Source organism: Hemiscyllium ocellatum, chromosome 14, assembly GCF_020745735.1.
Source record: "Hemiscyllium ocellatum isolate sHemOce1 chromosome 14, sHemOce1.pat.X.cur, whole genome shotgun sequence".
Classification (NCBI taxonomy): Eukaryota; Metazoa; Chordata; class Chondrichthyes; order Orectolobiformes; family Hemiscylliidae; genus Hemiscyllium; species Hemiscyllium ocellatum.
Window position 1 is genome coordinate 40,298,089 of NC_083414.1, and position 23,100 is coordinate 40,321,188.

Sequence of the window (23,100 nt, forward strand, 5' to 3'; positions counted from 1 at the left end):
AGAGAGAATTGGATGAGAAACAAGTACAGAAGAAGCATATAGAGTGGAAATCAGTAAGATATAATTTAACACAGTTTCTGCAACAAAGTGTGAAGATAATTTTACAAAGACTCAGAAAGAAGAAGAGACAGACAAGCAGTTTGCTGAAAAGAAATACAAATTTTCAAAGTTTCTCATCTTGAATTAATCAAATCATCACAACTACTTACACTACACTAGAAAAGGGTACTGGCTGGTTGGCAAGATGACTTTGATGGGCCAAAGTATTGCCATGGAAAATGTCACAAGTGACTATAGGCTTCCCAAGTTTCCAGGCAATTCAAAAATGTTCCAGGCTTGTACACATACAGACAGTGTCTGCCTGTGTATGATTGAATATTGCTTCCAGCGAACATAAATTAAACTTGCAGAAATTCATAAATATTTTTGTTCAATTATGTGACATGTGACATGTATTTTTGAACTGATAGTACTACCTTGTTAATGGAAAATAGCCACTTGCAATACCCACAATAGTTACTGCACAGAAGCAGAATGTAACAGCTTGCTTAATCTATTGTTCAGTTTTTTGAGACAATTTGCCTGCATCTTACCGTGCTGGTGTGCTGTTAGGTATATATTCCCAGTGATTGGTTCATTGAAAAAAAATGCTCTTTTGGATGCCATAAGTAATGTACATGATGCTAAACCAAAAACAAAGCATTTACCATTGGATGTGTTCCACTATTGGGCAGCATCTACTGAACAATTCTAGAGTGCTCTAATAACTACACTAACAACCAATTAAAGTTAATCAGTTAAGCTCATCATGTGGTTCATTTACACTGGCTATAAGTGACATACAAACATTTATGGGCATTGATTCTCTGGAAACAAAGAGAATATGTTCAAAGCCTACACCTTCTTTGAATTATTTAGGAGCTTGGGGAACCTTTAGCTCCCCCATTACTTTTTCCATGGCAACACATCAGCCAAAGGCAACTCACCTTGACTAATCTGCAACCTTTTGTCCTGTAGTGTGCATGCTGTGCTTGTTTGAAATTTGTTTTTCTTATGTTTGCACTGAAGAGTGGGAGATGAAACAAGTCAGCAACAAGACTCTCTATTCAGGAGGGTCTCTGTTACCAAGCACCCAGCAGACTTACAGAAATGTTAGTGACACGAATTATGTAACAAGCAGAAAAAAAACAAAACACAGAGAATGACAGCAAGACTTAAATGAGAAATTTCTGACAATAAAAATGCCAATGTAGGTATGCACCTTAAAAATACACATTTAAAGCAGATGGATAATCAGAAATCAGTAATTGTAATGTAACAGACTAATTAATGCCACATGGCACAGTAATTCCTCACTTTATCTCATAACAGTGGCCCTAGAAAATGCCAAGTCAAATAAATTCAATTTTTCCATAAAAACTAATATACATTCTGGAGTTGGGTTGTTGTGGAAATTTCTTGTTAGAAAAAAGAAAACATGCATTATTCTTAAATGAAATAACTTATAAACTAGAATAAATTTCTAAATGTCAAAGAAATTAAACTCCTCACAGAGGTTTCACTGTTAAAACTGATTGGTAGAGTTTCAATCATTAAAAACAGGGCTGGTGAACAGTATGCAGATCCAGGATACATTGGATGAGAAAGGACTCCTTGAGAAAGAGAATACAGAAAGTGAGTGTTGTAGGAAGAGAGAGAAAGTGACTGAGAGAGGGATAGTTTGACCATTGAGAACAGAGAGAAAGATCAAAGCAATGAGCCAAACAATTCATGAGGATACATTTGCTGCAATGCAAACTAAACGAACGACACTCCACTCTAAGTGATTAAAGACTCAACAGCAATCTAGGTTTGTTCAATACATCGCTTCAGTTGTATGATACTTCGATCTTTTACTACAAATTCTGTGTCCTATGATTCTGCCCCACCTGATGAACAATAAACCTGTTGGACTATAACCTGGTGTTGTGTGATTTTTAACTCCAGTCCAACATTGGCCCCTCCATATCATGGACCACATCTTCCACCTAGGCGCCTTACAGCTTTCAACACTGACAACACTGAGTTTAACAACTTCAGAGCATGAACACCTCCTTTCACCTGCTACCCACCACCTGCCCATCCCAGGTCCTGTCCTGTACAAGTTGCTCTCAGCACAGCCAATGAATTTTCAAGTACTCTCAGTCCCTGTTATCACCTTTTGTTCCCTGGATTACTAACCAACAATCCCTTTGGTCTACTTGCCTTTTCTCTCTCGCTGGGCACTGTCTCCATTTATCTGTCTCATTCCCTCTCTCCCCCCTCCCCAACCCATCATCAGCATAAATATCACTTTATCCCAGCTGCTTTCAGTTCCGATGAAAGGTTACTGGACTTGAAACTTTAACTTTTTTTTCTGTCTAGATGCTTTCTTCAGCACTTCCTGTTTGTGTTTGTTCCAGATCTCCAGCTCTGCATTTTTCTGTTCTATGAATTCATAAGAATACACTGCTGAAGTGTCAAAGAATAATCAGTGAAAGAAACCGGTGAAAAGTTGTTATTTGGGGTTGTTGGGAGTTTGGAGCTCACTGCCTGTGTACTTATCCCTGTTAGACCCCCAGACTGTTATAGAAAAAGTTCTTTTTCCCTTAGTTAAAGGTTGAATCAATTATACATAATAAAAGCATTTATTCACACATCGTAATTACTTATTTAAATGCTATGGTTTAAAACTCTGTCTCCTCTGAATTCAATAGAGTGAGACCAATTCCATCGATACATAAACATTTTCCTCTTGGTAGCCTGTCAGCAATCAATGCAACACTAAACATTGCAATGGTAAAAGGACAACTTTAATAAATAAGCAATACTGTCAAGGATATTCAGTCCTGGAGGAAGACAGATATATATCCAAGAAAAAAATGTACAATCACAGCATTCAGCAATATCAATTTACTGTTTTCCAAAACAGGTGAGAAAAACCTGAACTGAAAGAAACAAAATCTTACAAGAAAAATGATCTTACCTCAAAGTAACTTTGCACAGCATTGATAAAGGCCTCATCAGCCACAATCTGTGTTTCCCCATTCAGGAAAGCCTGAAAGCGATCTTTGACTGTCTGCAATTGCTGCTTATTTATCTAGAAAAGACAAAGACAAGAATAAATAAATCCATATCAATAATGAAACCTTCCAAAAGCTATTCAGTTCAAAGTGTCAGAAAACTGCTGCATCAATATTACAATATAAAAGGTTTAGTTTCAAATTCAACCTGTCCAAACAAATCATGTCACGATACCACTGCGCCTTTTCATTCAAACCTGCAATGCCTCAGACCACTTGAATCATTGTCAGATGTTTTTCAAGGGCTGATCTTTTGTGTTAAAAACTGCAATCTCAACAGTATACTTGTTTCTTCTGCTCTTTATTTTAAAATTTAAGACTGCATGTGGAACAAAACTGCATGTGAAAAGGAAAGTGAGCCCTAACTGATCACCATCAGCAAAATTAATGAAGAAAACTTCTCACCAGAGTATACTGGACTCTCTCCAGAGGAATCAGAGTCATTCTTTATCAATAACTAAGGAATCAAAGTCGTGTGCCATTAATACTAAACATTAAGTACAAGTGCAAATGCTCATTGTTTCTGACATCATTCCTGCCTAATGCATTAGATCAGAGCTCAAATCCCAGTCTTTCCCAGTGTTTTCAGTCACTGTTTCCCCAAGGTAGGGTGTTTGCTACTCTCAGCTAAATAAATGTAACTAAATACTTTTTTTTAAACTGGAATGTTAATATTCCCATGAACTTATCATGGTAAATATAGAGCATTGTTTTCAGTTTTTCCTTCATGCTTGAGTAACACAGTACTGCAATAACAATCACTCCCATAGCAATTGGAGATATGTCAACAGTGATATCATAGATAGGCACCCTATTTTTTTCCAGTCTTAACTACCTCATGCAATACACCTTTGAACTTTAGAAAATTGGTTATAAACTTGATGCTGCTAATTCCATTAAACCGAGCACAGAAAACAGCCCTTTCTCTCTCTTTTTCTGCAGGAAGCATTTCTCTTACACTCAGTCTCTTGCCAGTAGCACGCTTCAGGAATCACAGATGTGGTACAGTTAGTTATAACTAACTATAGTTATCCAGTTAGTTCTAACACTTCCAGGCTGCAGCATTTTCTTAGTGAGGTCAAAGCAGATAAACAAGCTACTGGAAGATCTAAAAGAGCTGAGGAGTGTCGTATGCAACACCCACTATGATGACATCGTATGGACTTAGTGCAGAACAGCCTAAGACAGAGGAGTGTGACTTAACTTCCAGGCCTTTCTCAAGGTCTCTGTCACAATGTCATCTTAAAATAACTTGTATACAATTGCTATCTTGCAATAAACTACATCTTATTTAAGACAAGAGCCTTTTTGAGTTAGATGACAAGTGAGTCATTGAGTTCTTTATTGTCACAAATATATGGAAAGACACAGTGAAAAGTATTTTGTCACTACAATATAGTGCCATTTTGAATAACAAAAACAATAAAAAGAAATTACATAAATAGAGTTCATCTTCTTTAAAGGGAGTCTTCCAAATACACCTCCAGGGCTCTGCAAGGTCCCTGGAAGGTAAGCCAGATGTCATGACTCCAGGTATAACAATGACGACCCTGCCAAGAGTCCATACTTCAGGCCTACTGCAGCCAGATGTAGCTGGTCCAGGCACTGTCACCATCGCGGTCGACAACCCGTCTAGTCCCCAAATCCACGCTTTGGGCCTACCACAGATAGATGTCCTTGCTGAGAGAAAGAGTGCGTGTGTGAGAGAGAGAGAGAGAGAGAGAGAGAGAGAGCGCTCACGTGTGCACGTGAGAGAGAGACCTGCAGTGGACGGACACAAGAGAGTGCGAGAGATAATGTTATATAATGTGCTGGTGCAAAATAAGGGGTTTTCCTCCACTACACAAGACTATAGATTCTTTATGAGAAAAGAGAATGGTAGCAGCACATTGTCGAAGTAGGTGATATAACATAGTAAGCAGTGATAAGGATTCACCTTTCAAAACTGACCATGCTATTCATGGCATTATGAACACTGATTATTTAACTACTGAGGAACCCAGAATTCCAAAACAGCAGCAGAAGTGTTTTTCAACTCTAAATATCAGCCTGTGCGATTGACATATTATGTTAGAATGTACTTTTCTTGTCTTCACTACTGATTTTTCTAAAAAATTGCATATTAATCCAAATATAGCTATGCTTATGGGTAAATGTTGATGAATCGGTGTGTACACAACTTTCAAGACAAATTTATTTTCTCTGAACTTCAATGTCCAATATTGAAGACAGCACACCATCTGTGTTATATATAAGCATTTGTAAACAGATGCATGATTTCATTTTTTGAATTCCAACTCCCTTGAGATAAAGGCCAATAATCCATTCACATTCTTTTGATTATGTGGTTTGTCCCGTGCATGTTTTTCTTACATAATGATGCCTATATTTCTTGATTCCTTCATAGCTTCCAGTTAAAACATTTTGATATCTTTCTCGCATTCAAAGTGGATGACCTGACACTTCCCTACATTGCATACCAGTTATTGTAGGTGTGCTAATCCATCTAACCTGTCAATTATCCCTTTGTATCTTCATTTTCCCATACACAAAATATATTATACCTCCCACCATTGTTTCATCTGTAAACTTGCATCACCTATATCTACACACATGGACCATGACCGATTCCTTGGGTAAAACCACTTCTTGTATCCCACTAATCAGCGAAGTTCTTCTTTACCCTGTCATCAAGAGCTGAGAGTCTTCTTCAGGGCTCAGGAAAAGCTGACCTGAATACTTTCACAGCTCAAGCTGCACCCCCAACCCATTCACATGCCATTTTTGTCATTTCACATTGCTTCCAGTACAATTTTCAAAGCCATGCTGGAATGTAGGAGAAATGACAGTGCAGAGCTGAATCAATTATAAGATCTGCCATGGTTCTCCAACAGAGTATCCCAGTGTTTAAACAGTATTTAAAAGACTCCCTAACCATCTCACCTCCTTCATCCTCCAATTCAACCCATTATGCAGCTCAGCAACCCCTCAGAGCACTCTTGCTAATTCTATACCTTGAAATGTGTCTTCCATGCATCCTTATGTCATCCATTCTAGTGCTACACCACCTTGTATACTCTTAGATCACTCTTACCAGCACAAGCCACCTTTATGCCTCCAGGTATCCTCCATAAGTATAACTCAGTATTGCCTATGTATAGTCCTCAGATTCCATGAAAAATATTATGTAATCCTTGCAAAAAAAAATCTTCATGTCACTGATTCAAAGAAAGAACATGCATTCTGCCTTGTGAAAAAAAAACTTGTAATCCTAATAAAGTGTGTCAACAAGCTGGAAACAAGATCAAAGCAATAACCTTTTATGATAATTTCTTAAAACTTTCACCCATTCACAGGTAAATGGAACATCTACTATGGTAAAACTTGAACCTCAGATAGACATTTATAATGGTCACAGCTTTCCAAACAATAAACCACTACCTATTAAAGAAAAACAGCAGATATTTCAATTTCAAAATAGAATGCTTGTCAATCAATGTAAGATAGCAGGTTTGATCTTTTTTGAAGCGTTGCCTTTTTGCAATTGTCAAGAAGTTTTCTTTTAAACTAAACAACAGCCAATTAAATTCACAATAGAAGAGTTGACAGTGTAGAGTTACACCACATTTCATAATATTTTTCACTGAATTATGGTGTTTTCTCCATTGCAAAAGCAGTGTAACACATATGAAAAAATACACAAGGGTGGTCAATGTAAAGATCAAGTGAGCTTTGAAGGCCAGATCCCTATGATTAATTACTACATAAAAATACATCAACAGAAACTAATGTGACATTTGAAGGCATATAAATGCATTCCAATGACCTTTCAGAATATCCCAGTGAGTTTTCTAAAAGTATGTCAGATTTGAGAACTTTTAAGGATGCCCAGAACCTGCACCACCAGATGAAAATGGCTCAGGAGGAAATCAGGTCTTCACCCACAATTTAAACTGGAACCATTACCTTAGTCAGGGCAGGTTCGCATTTTAAAACATGGCATTCCTAACTTGCAAAAACACCAGAGGAAAATGGTGCAAGGTTGAGAAGGCGGAGGAAAATCAGGTTCATCCAAAGCAAAACTAATTCTGGTCATTTTTGTACCTAGACAGATGTCTATTCCCAAATTACCCATTTCCCATCTAATTATCAATGAATGCCACACCTCCAAGTCCTTGACTTCTCATTTCTGCAAACATAGTCCCCAGATGTACAATTATAACAGACAGCCTCAAGACATGGTACTATCCATTTCCCATTTCTACTGAAATCAATTACAGAGACATTGCATATTAAGCGCAATGACTATTTTGAGCTTTTTGCAGCTCATTAAGTGCAAATACCTTAATTACTTAATCCACTCGAGCTAATCATTTTAAAAGCTGCACTCATTTCAAACAAATCAAAGTGTTTATGAAGTATCTTTAAGTTTATACTGTTAACTGTTTATCTAAAGAGTTGAATGCATCAACACTGCAATGCGTCTATTCTATCAGGAGCAGAGTCAATCAGCTATTGAGTGATGAAATCACATGTATATGAAAGCTCAGTCAAGAGATTTCATTATCACTCTTACCGATGTAGATGATGGCTATGTCAACAAGGTATTAGCTGGAAATGAGTTAGGTTACCGATTTTGTTATTATTCAACATTTTCTAAATTTACCGTCTTTTGCTTTTATCGAGCTAATTTTGTTAATGCCAATACTCTGGGTGTAAGTGCAGATGAACATCAGTTTCCTTGTGAAACCTTATCAAATGCTTTCTGGAAGTCCACCAACACAACATCCATAAACACTTTACAATCCACATGTGGGTGATCTCCTCTAAGATAAAATTCAAATGAATTTATCCAACATGACATCCTCAGAAATGCATGCTACTCTGTGACCCACTGATTCTTGTCCATTCTTTCTGTGTTGATAGATTCTAGTAGCCTGCTCATACACGTGTAAGCTTAGCATCAGCTAAGTTATCCAGCTTTCCTCTCCTTCCTTTCTTCAAATGGAAATAGCACATTATCAGTTATCAATCCAGAGGGATTTGTTCTTCGATCTAAGGAGCTTTGGAAAATTATGACTAATGCACTTGCTATTCCCTCATCTATCTCTTTTCATATCTATTTGTGGAACCCCTAGAGATTTGTCAATATTCAGTCTCATTCTCTATTAGCATTTTCATATAATTATGTTAAGCTGACAAACATCCATTATATTCCTTGCCTAACTTTATTTAGGTTTCCTTGTCCCTCTGCTATTTTCATTCAACTGTGCAAATTATGTGAATCAGTAGAGTCACATCTGAATCTGGTGTCTAGAACTCATTTACATATTTAATACCAGGTTATGGTCCAAAAGGATTATTTGGAAGCTTCCAAATAAACCTGTTGGACTATAACTTGGTGTTGTGTGATTTTTAACTTTGTCCATCCCAGTCCAACAGTGGCTCCTCCACATCTTTTATGTATGAATCAGAAATGCAATTTATACATCAGGTAGCCACATCTGGTTAGTGATTAACTTACTTGATAACACTGGTATTCAAAGCTGGCTAGTGAAAAGGTATCTTTAAGCAAATCTTTACCTAGTATTTTTCTTCCTAGCATCAGTAAATTGATGTTAACTCTGGGATAGATCAGGTTTCAATTTTTACCACAGAGTGTCAACCATACATTGATAACCACAAAAATGACACAGAAATACAACACTCCATGTCAGTGATTATGCACTATTCGTGCCTCCTCCCATCATTTTTCATCTTAATCTGCCATCATAATGTTCTATTTTCTTTTTCCCCATATGCTTCTCTAGCTTTTCCTTAGATGCACAGATACTACTTTGGCAATTCCCTGGCGTAATTAGGGTTCAATAGGTTGAGCTTAAGTTCTCTATTTTTCAATTCTGTCTTGTTACAAGTGTGATGTTTTCTAAGATATTATGTTTCAAATTATCTTCATTTCGTTCTATCCAGTAATAAGCAAATGTAACGGTTGCCATGGGGATCTGTTGTTTGAGGGGTAGAGTTTGGTCTTAATGGAGGTTGGCTTCTAGCTTTTACATCTGATCACAAAGGAAAGGAACAGGTGGCTCTAGGCAGTCTCTCAGATACTCAGATTCAGTAACTTTGGATATAGAGAGGGAGGAAGAGCCCAGAGATTAAATGTTGCTGTTTTAGGTAGTGCTGTTAGCCACCAAGCAAAACATGGGTGGGAGCTGGTTTCCTGGTTGAAGAGATGTGATCTAACATCACTGGACAGAAGGATGTCTCCAGATGGGGCCTTGCTGCCTAAACTGGATTAGAGATTCTCAGAAGACTGAGGGAAATTATTTTTGTTGCACACAAGACATTACAGTATAGCAAAATGGTGAGTTTGTTGGAAAGTGAGAGTAGGTTTGGACAGGTTCCTGTGAAGGCAACAATTCTGCAGAGTGTGACATATAACCTGCCATGTTAGGTCACATGGGGGGGGGGGTGTTTGGACAACCTCTTTGCTCGTCCAGTGCATTATTTGCTGAGTAACTTTTGTTTTATTTTAATTAATGTATTATGTAACTATTTCTTTCTCAGGGTTTTTAGTCAACTGAATTTCCTTTGGCAGGCATCAGTGGAAGCTGGTTGTTGTATGCATTCAAGACTGACAAATGTTTGACCAACAATGGATTGAGGCTTATTGAAGGAGACAGGACAGCTGAGTCAAGGCAACAATCAGATCAGCCTTGAAGTTATCCAATGGCGGAACAGGCTCAATGGGCTGAATGATTGTCTTTTGCAACTAATTAATTTGTTTTGTATCTTTATTACAATAAAGGTCCTAAAACATAAAATCTTGTCGTATGATCCTTCGAGTTGGTCACTGGGAATTCAAATCTGTTTTTCAAAGTTATCCAGTTCTACAGAGACCATAACAGTAGTTAAATATAATCTATTTTATAGCGATATTTTACTTCATCCATAACAGAATCCCCAAAATTTCTGCCACAGAAAGTAATAATTCAGCTGTCAGGCTTATGCAACAGTAAAATATCTACAGTGTAATTCATTTTTTAGCTCTTCAGTCTCATGCCTTATGACACTCCAAGTACATTTCTAGTGCATTTTAAAAATGGTATGGTTTCAGGCTCCCACTACCCATTAAGTTGTGAAAACATTTCTGTTCACCACACATCTACACCTCCTCCTGGTTAATGCAAATGTAGGATCACATTGCCCTCTGCTCTAAGGGAAGCAGACATTCCTATTTACCTTGGAGGTCCTTCAATTTAATAAGCCTCAATTAAATCTCCCCAAAGTCTCTCCTGGTCTGAAGGAACCAACCTCTGCCAAGCCAATTTTTCTTCACTGCTAGAAAATCGCTGTTCCTGGCACAGGGCGGCACGGTAGCTCAGTGGTAAGCACTGCTACCTCATTGCATCAGGGTCCCAGGTTCGATTCCAGTCTCGGGCAGATTATCTGTGTGGAGTTTGCACATTCTCCCAGTGTCTGCATCTGGTTTCCTTCCATAGTCCAAAGATGTGCTAAATTGCCTGTAGTGTTAGGTGAAGGAGTAAATGTAGGGGAGTGGGTTGCTCTGCGGAGGGTCAGTGTGGAATTGTTGGGTCGAAGGGCCTGTTTCCACACTGTTGGGAATCTAATCTAATCTTTGAAAATCTATTCTGTCCCATCTGTAGTGTAAGCAGATGCTTTTGGACATACAAAAACCAGCACTATTTGCAGAACTTTGCTATGGCCTAATTTGTATTTATACAGTTCTAACATAAAACATCTTGGCCCTTATATTCTATCCCTTCTTTAATGTGGGAATGCATCTCTGATAGCTTCTTAATCACTTTATTACACCATGCTTCAGTTATAAATGCCTTAATCACCAAAAATGGTCAATTTGTTTCATTTTTCCCATGTTAATTGGAACAAAAAAAGAGACTTTAATCAGGTTTTTTAATAAACTCAAAAATAACGTTTATTATAGGAAAACATTTTCGTCAAACAAGTGGCAAACGTTTTTTTATAGATTAGAACCCCAATAGTAGGGAAACAGGCCATTTGGCCCAACAAGTCACATTGATCCTCCGAAGAGTAACCCTCCCAGATCCATTCCCCTACCCTATCACTCTACATTTATCCCTGACTAATGCACCTAACCTACACATCCCTGAACACTGGGCAATTTGGCATGGCAAATTCATCTAACCTGCACATCTTTGGATTGTGGGAAGAAACCAGAGTACTTGGAGGAAACCCATGTAGACATGGGATGATATGCTCTAACAGGCTGTTGTTAAGAAGCAGAAGGTGCTGAAAATTTTTAAATGGATAGATAAATCCCCTGGACTAAATGGGACATTCTCAATATTACAACAGGAAGCGAGGGAAGAGATTGCTGTATGTTTGGCGATCTTTGCATCCTCACTGTCCACCGGAGTACTGCCAGATGACTGGAGGGTGGCAAATGTTATTCTCCTGTTCAAGGAAGGGAATAGGGATAATCTTACGTTTGTGGTGAGTTAGTCTTACGTCTGTGGTGAACAAATTATCAGAGAGGATTCTGAGAGATTGGTTTTCCAAGTAACCATAAATCCTTAGTTTAATTAGAGATAATTAGCATGGCTTTGTGAGGGGCAGGTCGTGCCTCACAAACCTTATTGAATTCTTTGTGGATGCAGAAAAACATGTTGGTGAAGGTAGAGCAGTGGATGTGGTAGACATGGACTTTAACAAGGCATTTGATCAGGTTTCCCATGGCATGCTCATTCAGAACGTAAGGAAGCATGGGATGCAGGGAAATTTGGCTGTCTGGATACAGAATTGGCTGACCCATAGAAGATAGAGGGTGGTGCTAGATGTAAAATATTCAGCCTGGAGTTCAGTGACTAGTGATGGTCTGTAGGGGTCTGTTCTGGGACCTCTGCTCTTTGTGATTTTTATAAATGACTTGGATGAGGAAGTTGAAGGGTGGGTTGGTAAGTTTGCTGATGACACAAGGATTGATGGAGTGGTGGAGAGTATAGAGAGCTGTTGTAGGTTTCAACGGGACAATGGCAGGATGCAGAACTGGGCTGATAAGTGGCAGATGGAGTCTAACCTGGAAAAGTGTGAAGGTTGAACTTGAATGCAGAATACAGGATTAAAGGCAGGATTCTTAGTAGCGTGGAGGAACAGAGGAACCTTGGGGTCCATGTCCATAGATCCCTCAAAGTTGCCATCCAAGTTGATAGGGTTGTTACGAAGGTGTATGGTGTATTGGCTTTCATTATCAGGGGGCTTGAGTTTAAGAGCCTCAACGTTATGCTGAAGGTCTATAGAGCACTAGTTAGACCACACTTGGAATACTGTGTTCAGTTCCAATCGCCTCATTATAGGAAGGATGTGGGAGCTTTAAAGAGGGTGCAGAGGAGACTTGCTCAGAAGCTGCTTGGACCATCTCATGAAGAAAGATCGAGGGAGCCAAGGTTTTTCTCACTGGAGTGAAGGAAGGTGAGAGGCGACTTAATAGAGGTGTACAAGATGATGAGAGGCAGAGATAGAGTGAATAGTCAGAGACTTTCTCCCAGGGCAGAAATGGCTATCACAAGGGAGTATAATTTTAACGTGTTTGGAAGAAGGTTTAGGGGAGAGTGGTGATTGCGTGGAATGCATTGCCAGTGGTGGTAGTACAGTCAGATATATTAGGGACATATAGCAACTCTTGGATAGGTACATGGATGATAATAAAATGAAGGATATGTAGGTTAGTTTGATCTTAGAGTAGGATAAAAGATTGGCACAACATTGAGGCTGAAGGACCTAGACTGTGCTCTACCATCCTGTACCATTCTATATTCTATGTTGTAAGTACTGAATGCTGCAGAAGCCCAATGGTAGCAGCTTTCTAATATCAAAAACACCTGTGACCATTACCTTCTGCTTCCAGCTGCTGAGCCCAACCTGGCACTATCCCTTGGACTTGAGAGTTTGGTGCTGGAAAAGCACAGCAGGTTAGGCAGCATCTGAGGAGCAGGAGAATTGACATTTCGGGCACAAGCCCTTCATCACGAATGAGAAATGCCTGAAAGGTCAATTCTTCTGCTCCTTGGCTGCTGTCTGACCTGCTGTGCTTTCTCCTACTACCCCTTGGACCCCATGGGGCTTTACCTTCCTGACCAATCTTTTCTTTTCAATCTTAACAATAACTTTGCCAAAATACCTGTCGCCTACATCAATCATTCTACCATCAGTGACTTTGTTACCTCTTGGAAAAAAAATTCAATCAAGTTAGTCAGAAATGACTTTCCTTTAACAACCTATGCTGTCCTTAATCTCTGCCTTTCAAAATGACAATTAATACCATTCCTCCATTTCCATTAATTTAGCCATCTCTGACCTAAAATGAAGAAATTACAGGCCAGTCAGCCATTTTTTTCTCCCTTTTAAAACAATGTTTTAAAAAGACAAACATTAGAAGTCCTCCAATCTTCTGGTATCTTGTTGGGTTGGAAAATGATTATTACAGTATTTGCTATTTCTCCCTTGCCTCTCATAACAGTCTTAGGAATCAGCTTGGTGATTTATCTGCTTTCAAAGTTGCTAAAATACTTACACCGTACATCTACTATGCTTATCACTGTCAATATTTCTCAGTTCTTCTTCATTATAATGCTGCTATGACTCCTCTTTTATAAGACAGAACCAAAGTATTCATGAACAATCCAAGTGTATATTCCTCCTTAACATGCAAGTTACACTTTTAGTCTTTGAGCCTTAGCCACCCTTTGCTCTTTGTGTATTTGCAAAATATCTGTAGACTTACTTTGATTTTTTTTCTGCCAATATATTTTCACACACTGCCTTTGCTTTCCTACCTTCCATTGAGATTTCACCCCTGCACTTTCCACATTGAAGGATTACTGTCGTACTGAGTTCTCAGTATCTGAGAGGACTGAAACAATAATGTGAAAAGGGCAGTACAAAGGATTATGGGAGGAAATGAGGAGAATGGCACAAAGTGAAATGCTCTTTTGGAGAGGTGGTACTGACACAATGAGCCAAATGATCTCCTGCACTGTAATAATTCCATAATTCTCTTATTAACATTTGTGTGTCCATTTCCTACAGTGTGAGCTCTTTGACTGCTGGTGGTGGTAGTGGTAGTACTGGGTGGGCGGGATGTTGGAAGCCCTGATTTGGGAGTCCCATCCTTTCACTCTGAACACAGGAACAAATATGTCCTGATCCCTTACTAGCTCCTTCTTCACTTCATCCCACTCATCTGGCATTGATGTGCCTTCAAGCAGTATGTTTTGCAGAATATTTCTGCCAAATCAAATTCTAGCTGTGCAAAATTGGCTTTTCTCCAATTAAGAACTTTTACTCATTATTTATCTTTGCTCTTTTCCATAATTTTGCTAAATCTAACTGAATTATGATCACCATCATCAAAAAGCTTTCCCTGTGATACCTCTTCAACCTGCCCAACTCTATTCCCTAAAATTAAGTTCAGAACAGCTAATTTTCTGTTCAGCTCATTAGAAGCTTGCCAGAACAAAAAAAATTCTCCTGAATATGTTTTAAATCAAAAGAGATCTGGTCCTACATGAAAAGAGTAGGCGATGAGCTTGCATTATGTGATGACAACCGAACTACAAGTGGAAGTAAAGCTGAAGACAGAAATTGCTGGAAAAATCTCAGCAAGTCTGAAGAAGGGTCACTGGAGCTGAAATGTTAACTCTGCTTTCTCTCCACGGATGCTTCCAGACCTGCTGAGTTTTTTCAGCCATTTCTGTTTTTGTTTCTGCGTTCCAGCATCCACGGGTTTTTGTAGGGCTGAATCAGCCTCTGTAACATGCTCTGTATCTTGTCAATGAAGCACATCTTGGTGTTGTCAAAGTGAAATAAGCTGGTGGCCAGTAATAGATCATTGCAACAAAGAGTTCATTACAAATCATGTAGCATGTACACACGTAATGAGATACTAATCTGTGCCCTGCACCTTCCAACCAACCCCTTGGCTAACAAAAATCGTTGCAATGACGACAGGTAGGTATTTTTGGTGAACTGCCTGCAGCATCTAATCTTACTCAAAATATGCTGTTATCCAGGGCTCTCTCAGGTTTTCTCAGGGGCTACATTTTGATTTTCAGGCTCTTTCATTTTCATTCTCACTAACTCCTTCATTGGGTGATGAAGCCATGTGTTAACATTATCTTCCGTAAGTATCTTAGCATATTCATTAAATATCCTCAATAATTATCAACCCGCCATTAAAATTAAAACCACAAAGAAAGCCACCAAGAATATCTTAGTCATCACGGTACTTAAACTGGCATAAAGCAATAGGCATAAGCTAAGAAAATATATTTTCCCAAAAACAACTGATGTTTCTATACATAGTTAAAAATCACAACACCAGGTTATAGTCCAACAGGTTTAATTGGAAACATACTAGCTTTCGAAGCGTTGCTCCTTTATCAGCTCCAAAAGCTTGTGTGCTTCCAATTAAACCTGTTGGACTATAACCTGGTGTTGTGTGATTTTTAACTTTGTACACCCTAATCCAACACTGGCACCTCCAAACATAAGAAGCCATCCCTCTCAACACACTTTCCATAAACTGGAAAGGTCACAGCTACATGCTTTGTCATTGTTTATACAAAGCTGGAAGTTTTTAACTAGGCATTTATGACACATTTTACTGCATCTCAGGTTTAAATCTAATAATTCACACATATTGTTTATTATAATAGCGGTCACTAAAGATTTCCCCTCATAGTAGTTCCTGAACTCATGCAGCCTTAAATTAGAAGCTCCAAATTCATTTGCAGGGAATTCATTTCCTCAGTTATTTCAAGTTTTCCCTGACTCTATTTAATTAAATATTGACAGGTTTAAAACTGTTCTCTTATTTCCAGTTTCTTTTATACGCTTCCCTCTTGCAGCATCCCTCTCCACAACACTCCTCTTGCAGCTTCATTTTCCTGGTTGCATGTCCCTCTTACTTCCACCAATCCTCCTGTATATACTCCCCCTCATTTTTGTCTTGCAGCTTCCTCCCCCTCTTGTTGCCTCATCTTTCCCTGCTCCAATGAACCCCTTAGAGGCTTCCCCTGCACCCTCTCACCCCTGCTGCTGCTGCTGCTATCTTTCTCCCATTCTTCTTGAAGCCTCCTCCATCCCCCCAGCCGAAGAGCTTCCTTTCCCCACTCTTAAAGCCTCCTCCACCAGTCTTGGTGGCCAGATCCCTGGCATATCAAAGACATCGCCCAAAAGCCCTGAAAGGCCTGGCTCTTGGGCAGAATCCCTGATTTTTTCCAAAATCCTGGCTTCTGGAGATAGTGCCAAAAGCCACAGTATGAATCAAAGCTGGCTCTCTGAGTGACTCCTTCATGTCTACTCCTACTTACTTAACTGCTTACTGTGGATTTCACCAATATTTAATATCATGTTGCAAATGACAAGGTGACTAATGTCAGATCGAGCACGTTGAAAGGAAACCATTTGAAGAATCCACTCATATTGATCCACCCAACACTCAAGGATGGGAAAGGCAGCAGCTGAACCTCTTGTTGCTGATAACATTCACAAGCCATGGACCATTTTCAGTCATCGCCACCATCCAAAGCAAAAGTCAGAATGAATAAAGAAATCAAGGAGCAATAGCACAAACCCAAAATGTTCTCTTAAGAGAAAACATGCACAAAGAAACCACAATCCACAATTAGAGATTAGATTTACATCAAATATTGGATTTGCATCCACAAGCTCAAGTTATATTGAGCACGAGCCAAGTCGATTAAGTAGATTCTTGGTATCAGTGTTTACTCTTGGATGACAACACCAAGTGGACAGTGAGATGCTTTACCCTGAATCATTCTAGAGAATTTGGCAATCACAAATACAAGAATACATTTTCTTTTCTAATTATCGATAGTAACGTCGTGCATCTACCTCATTGAGATGTTTGTGCTGAACCACAACAACAATTTTGTCAATCTTAAGTCTGATCAGACCTCCATTCTATACTTTAGAAAGAAATCCTTTTGGATACTTCAACCTTGAATATTTGGACCCTACAAAGTAATTTAATGTACAGATTAATTACATTTCTGAAGGTTTAATTCAGAAGTGTACAGATCATTAGATTGTAAAGAGAGAGAAATTATTGTACATGCAAGTCTGCGTGCAGCCACCTCGTATAAACACTTGTATGCACAGACAAATTATGAGACAAGTTTCTTCATGTTTCTTCATTCACAACATAATGTTCCGAGCTGAAAATGTGTTGCTGGTCAAAGCACAGCAGGTCAGGCAGCATCCAAGGAACAGGAAATTCTACGTTTTGGGCCAGAGCCCTTCATCAGGAATGAGGAGAGGATGCCAAGCAGGATAAGATAAAAGGTAGGGAGGAGGGACTTGGGGGAGGGGCGATGGAGATGTGATAGGTGGAAAGAGGTCAAGGTGAGGGTGTAGGCCGGAGTGAGGTGGGGGCAGAGAGGTCAGGAAGAAGATTGCAGGTTAGGAGGGCGGTGCTGAGTTCAAGGGAATCGACTGAGACAAGGTAGGGGGAGGGGAACCAGTGGGGTTCTGTCTTGGTGGCGGTTGGAGGGGCGGGGCTCAAGGGCGGAGGAGCGGGAAGTGGAGGAGATGCGGTGGAGGGCATCGTCGATCACGTCTGGGGGGAATCTGCGGTCCTTGAAGAAGGAGGCCATCTGGGCTGTACGGTATTGGAACTGGTCCTCCTCGGAGCAGATGCGGCGGAGACGAAGGAATTGGGAATATGGGATGGAGTTTTTACAGGGGGCAGGGTGGGAGGAGGTGTAGTCCAGGTTGCTGTGGGAGTCAGTCAGTTTATAGTAGATGTCTGTGTTGAGTCGGTCGCCCGAGATAGAAATGGAAAGGTCTAGGAAGGGGAAGGAGGAGTCTGAGACAGTCCAGGTGAATTTGAGGTCGGGATGGAAGGTGTTGGTAAAGTTGATGAACTGTTTGACCTCCTCGTGGGAGCACGAGGCAGCGCCGATACAGTCATCGATGTAGCGGAGGAAAAGTTTGGGGGTGGTACCAGTATAGTTGCGGAAGATGGACTGTTCCACATATCCTACAAAAAGACAGGCATAGCTGGGGCCCATGCGGGTGCCCATGGCAACTCCTTTAGTTTGGAGGAAGTGGGAGGATTGGAAAGAGAAGTTATTCAGGGTGTGGACCAGTTCAGTCAGTCGAAGGAGGGTGTCAGTGGAAGGGTACAGAACCCCACTGGTTCTCACCTACCACCCCACCAACCTCCATATACAGCGTATCATCCGCCGTCATTTCTGCCAACTCCAAACGGACCCCACCACCAGGGATATATTTCCCTCCCCTCCCCTATCAGCGTTCCGCAAAGACCACTCCCTTCGTGACTCCCTCGTCAGGTCCACACCCCCCACCAACCCAACCTCCACTCCCGGCACCTTCCCCTGCAACCGCAGGAAATGCAAAACTTGTGCCCACACCTCCTCCCTTACCTCTCTCCAAGGCCCCAAGGGATCCTTCCATATCCGCCACAAATTCACCTGCACCTCCACACACATCATCTATTGCATCCGCTGCACCCGATGTGGTCTCCTCTATATTGGGGAGACGGGCCGCCTACTTGCGGAACACTTCAGGGAACACCTCTGGGACGCCCGGACCAACCAACCCAACCACCCCGTGGCTCAACACTTTAACTCTCCGTCCCACTCCACCGAAGACATGCAGGTCCTTGGACTCCTCCATCGCCAGAACATAACAACACGACGATTGGAGGAAGAGCGCCTCATCTTCCGCCTGGGAACCCTCCAACCACAAGGGATGAACTCAGATTTCTCCAGTTTCCTCATTTCCCCTCCCCCCACCTTGTCTCAGTCGGTTCCCTCAACTCAGCACCGCCCTCCTAACCTGCAATCCTCTTCCTGACCTCTCCGCCCCCACCCCACTCCGGCCTATCACCCTCACCTTGACCTCCTTCCACCTATCACATCTCCATCGCCCCTCCCCAAGTCCCTCCTCCCTACCTTTTATCTTAGCCTGCCTGGCACCCTCTCCTTATTCCTGATGAAGGGCTCTGGCCCGAAACGTAGAATTTCCTGTTCCTTGGATGCTGCCTGACCTGCTGTGCTTTGACCAGCAACATATTTTCAGCTGTGATCTCCAGCATCTGCAGACCTCACTTTTTATTCGATAATGTTCCGAGCCCCCTGTGAAGTGCGACCCCGCTCCATAAGTTCTAATAAATCTCCTTATGACAATATTAGGGCTTTGATTACATTGTGTCATGAAATATTCAGCATGTACACCTCTCCCTGAACCAGTTCTGATGTACCATCTAAAGCCCTCTCCTCCTTCCACACATTCTAATTATTCCTGAACTTATTTTTCTTTTCTTTTTTTTTTACAACCTCTTTTCTGTTTTCTTTTATAGCTTTACTCAACTCTTATGAAGAGTTCGGTCATGGTGACAACAAAGTGAGCTAGTGCAAACCCGTAGTGGAGACAGAGGTGGGTTTGCATTCCAGGTAGCTTTCGCATCAACATTGACTCACAGCTGCTGTGGGGGAGGAGAGTTTGGCTTGTGGGCTGGGAGCATCTGGCTGCAGCATTGGCATCCAGCACAGATTCATGGAGGTGAGTCTGGGCCCAGTACGTGACAACATTGGCAGCGGCAGCATTAGTGAGGTGGGCCCAGAGCAGATTATTAGCAGTGGCAGTGTTGATTTTGGGCCGATGCAGGACTCAGCAGCATCGGTGGTGGCTGTTATCGAACAAAAAGAGGTCCAGCTAGGACTAATGGTGACAATGGCATCGGCGGAGGAGAGACGGGACTGAAAAGTAGCGACTCTTCTGGACTCATGGTTGGTCGCTATAGGCTCATGGCTGAGAACTTAACAAGAAGGGTTGTAAAGTTGAACTTTATTTCTGTATTTTTCTGCCTACATATTCTATGTTCTGGTTAATTTTTTCTGTGTTTTAAGGTGGCGCCAGAAAATGGTGACACCATACAACAGTTTTCACTGTATTGTGTAACAAAATACCCACGACAATAAATAAGTAAAATTTTAAAAAAGCATATGGCACCAGTTGTCGTCCAGCATTGACTGTGGTCCTGATTATTAATTTCTTTCTGAGTTCTATAAAACCTGCCTCAAGACATCATCCTCCTTTTCACTCATCTTGTTAGAACATTGTACATAGAACATTACAGCGCAGTACAGTTGGTACACCATGGATCACAACCTGTTTTCCCTTTCTTCTGGAATGTTCTGCAGCCACTCAAGTGACATCCTTGATCTTGGCACCAATGATGTGGCAGACCATCCTGGAATTATATTTGCAGCCACAGGAATTCCTGACTGTTATTAGTTAGGCTGTGTGTGCTTATTAGGAACTCAGTCGAGAGTATGGTGCTGGAAAAGCACAGTAGGTCAGGCAGCATCTGAGGAGCAAGAGAATTGATGTTTCAGGCATAAGTCCTTCATCAGGAATGAGGCTGTGGGCTGGGAGGTTGAGAGATAAATGGGAAGGTTGAGAGGGAAGGTAGCTGTGAATGCAATAGATAGATGAAGGTGAGGGAGAAGGTGATAGGCTGGAGAGGAGGATGGAGCGGATAGATGGGAAAGGTGATGGACAGGTCAGATGAGCAGTGCGGAGTTGGAGGCTTGGGACTGGGATAATGTTGGGGGAGGGGAAATGAGGAAGCTTGAAATCTACATTGATCCCCTGTGGTTGCAGGGTCTCAAGGTGGAATATGAGGTGTTCTTCCTCCAGGAGTCAGGTGGTAAGGGTTTAGTGATGGAGGCGGCCCAGGACCTGCATGTTCTTGATGAAGGGGGAGTTGAAGTGTTCAGCCATGGGGTGGTGGGGTTGGTTGGTGCAGTCTCCCAGAGATGTTCTCTGAAATGATCTGCAGCTAGGTGCCCTGTCTCTCCGATGTAGAGGAAACCACATCAGGTGCAACGATACAGTAGATGACATTGGTGGAAGCACAGGTAAATTTTTCCTTCACCTTCATCTACCTATCACTTTCTCAGGGAATCCCCCCAACCGCTGAAGGGCTTATGCCCGAAACATTGACTCTCCTGCTCTTCGGATGGTGCCTGACCTGCTGTGCTTTTCCAGCACCACATTCTCGGCTCTGATCTTCAGCATCTGCAGTCCTCACTTTCTCCAAATTAGGAACTAAGTTTGAGTGTCAGCAAATAATTGCACCCAGGCCTGCCTATTTGACAAGGAAAGAGCACTTTCATCCTAACAGCATCAGATAGATTCAAACCCCAGTTCCAAGGGCGAGAAGACATAATTATAACCAGTTATTCATTCAATCTTCAAAATAAGAATAGGTTTTATTCTATTTATCAGCAGTAAAAACAAAAATACTTTTTTTTGTTAAAACAGTTGCACAACATATGTGGAAATATCTATCTTGTTGGACCTGTAATCTATATCAGAATGCTGGTACTTAGCACAGCCTGTTAATGCTTGCATTGTAAATTTAGTTTCATGACAGCCCACAGGGCATCACTGCTGCTGAGAATTGTACTTCAGTTATCAAGTGTCAAATAATGCAAGAGAAAAATGTAATAACACTGTACAAACAAGTGTTTAACCTTCTCTTCCTCCCAGAATAAAATGGTTATGGAGATTGTTGAGAATTCTGATTAAACAGAATAAGACACACTGCAGTTTAATTTTCTCATAGACTACTGAAGTTATGTTAAAATGTGTCTCAGTACACTGCTAATTACGAGACATTCCACCATTACAAGAACGCTGTCTTCTTCCAGGAATTTCTTTTGTATAGTTAAATAATTATATTACAACTGCTGGGTTTTTCTCATGTGTAGCTGTTTAACTGACTTGCAAAAGCTCGAAACCCACTGTTCTCAGCAGGGATGCTGAGTTAACATTCTGGTTGACAGTCTAAAGGTAGCTATTAAAGGATTAGTTGTCTTGGATACACCTACTGAATAAGGGTTTTCAAAAGATTGACCACTTGAGGACATTTAAAATGTTCGGATGCATTTCACAAATAAGATTTTTTTCAATATCAAGCGTATATTCAATTAAAGCAAACTTAGATTATTACAAAAAATTAATCATTTCTTCCCCACTTGGCTCCTGGGAACGGCTCACACTGGATGTGCAGCTGTGGAGGTGGTATGGAAAATGACATGGGGAAGGTGAAGTGTGAGATTTAGAGGGCCGTTGTCATATACCACAAAGGAACATAATACGGGGAGGGGGAGGGAATTGCTCTAGCCACTATGCGAACATGGTGGAATACAGATAACTGACCAGATCTTCACATTGGATAACAATGCAGGCAGTGATTAGTGATCAGTATACATCTGAATTTCCTCTTCTACAGACATGCTTCTGACAGAGATTCAGACTAGTGTTCCAGCTCTTCAGGAGCATATGCTTTTCAATACTTTTATTTTGAATGTATTTAGTAACTATAACAATCATACACTTTAAACGGGTTAATGTGTGGCGAATACCAGGTCTTTGATCACATGCTGCCTGAGTTTGGACTCCTGATTCTCCCAGTCGTGCAACGGACATAAATCTGCACAAAGGTGGAACATTTACATTACATTTCATGCTGTGTTGTCTAATCTGGATACTCCCAACAAATAACTATTTCTATAACTATATACTCAAGTACCAGGTAATTAGATGCACACATAAAAAGATGCCATTGAAGAAATTTTTTTGTCAAAAGTATTTAATCTTGATACATTCCCAAATTTTACCATTAAACAATTAATCTTATAGATTCTAAATTCATGTGCATGTTTGTAACCAATAATGAGTACTTGTCACAAGTTTAAGTACAGCTTTAGACAAATAGTAGCATGAAAACTGTTGTGTTATTGCATTCCAGACTTGTTTTCAGATTACTGAGGTTCTACCACATGCATCAGTAAGTACTTGATTATGTAACGGATGTCAACATTTTCTCTTTATGTAAAATACAAAAAGTTAAGAGAATCAGCTTCGGTCAGTTGGCTGG

At 40.6% G+C, this 23,100-nt stretch overlaps 1 protein-coding gene across 3 annotated transcripts in view; it reads right to left on the minus strand.

Annotated features, from left to right (window-relative positions):
* The window catches only part of cadpsa (Ca2+-dependent activator protein for secretion a), a 628,699-nt gene that overhangs the window by 482,435 nt on the left and 123,164 nt on the right, over positions 1 to 23,100 (minus strand). For all 3 annotated transcript variants that reach the window (XM_060835662.1, XM_060835661.1, XM_060835663.1), the window contains exon 2: positions 3,005 to 3,118. In XM_060835662.1, coding sequence (XP_060691645.1) covers positions 3,005 to 3,118 — 114 coding nt within the window. The remainder of the gene's footprint in view (positions 1 to 3,004; positions 3,119 to 23,100) is intronic.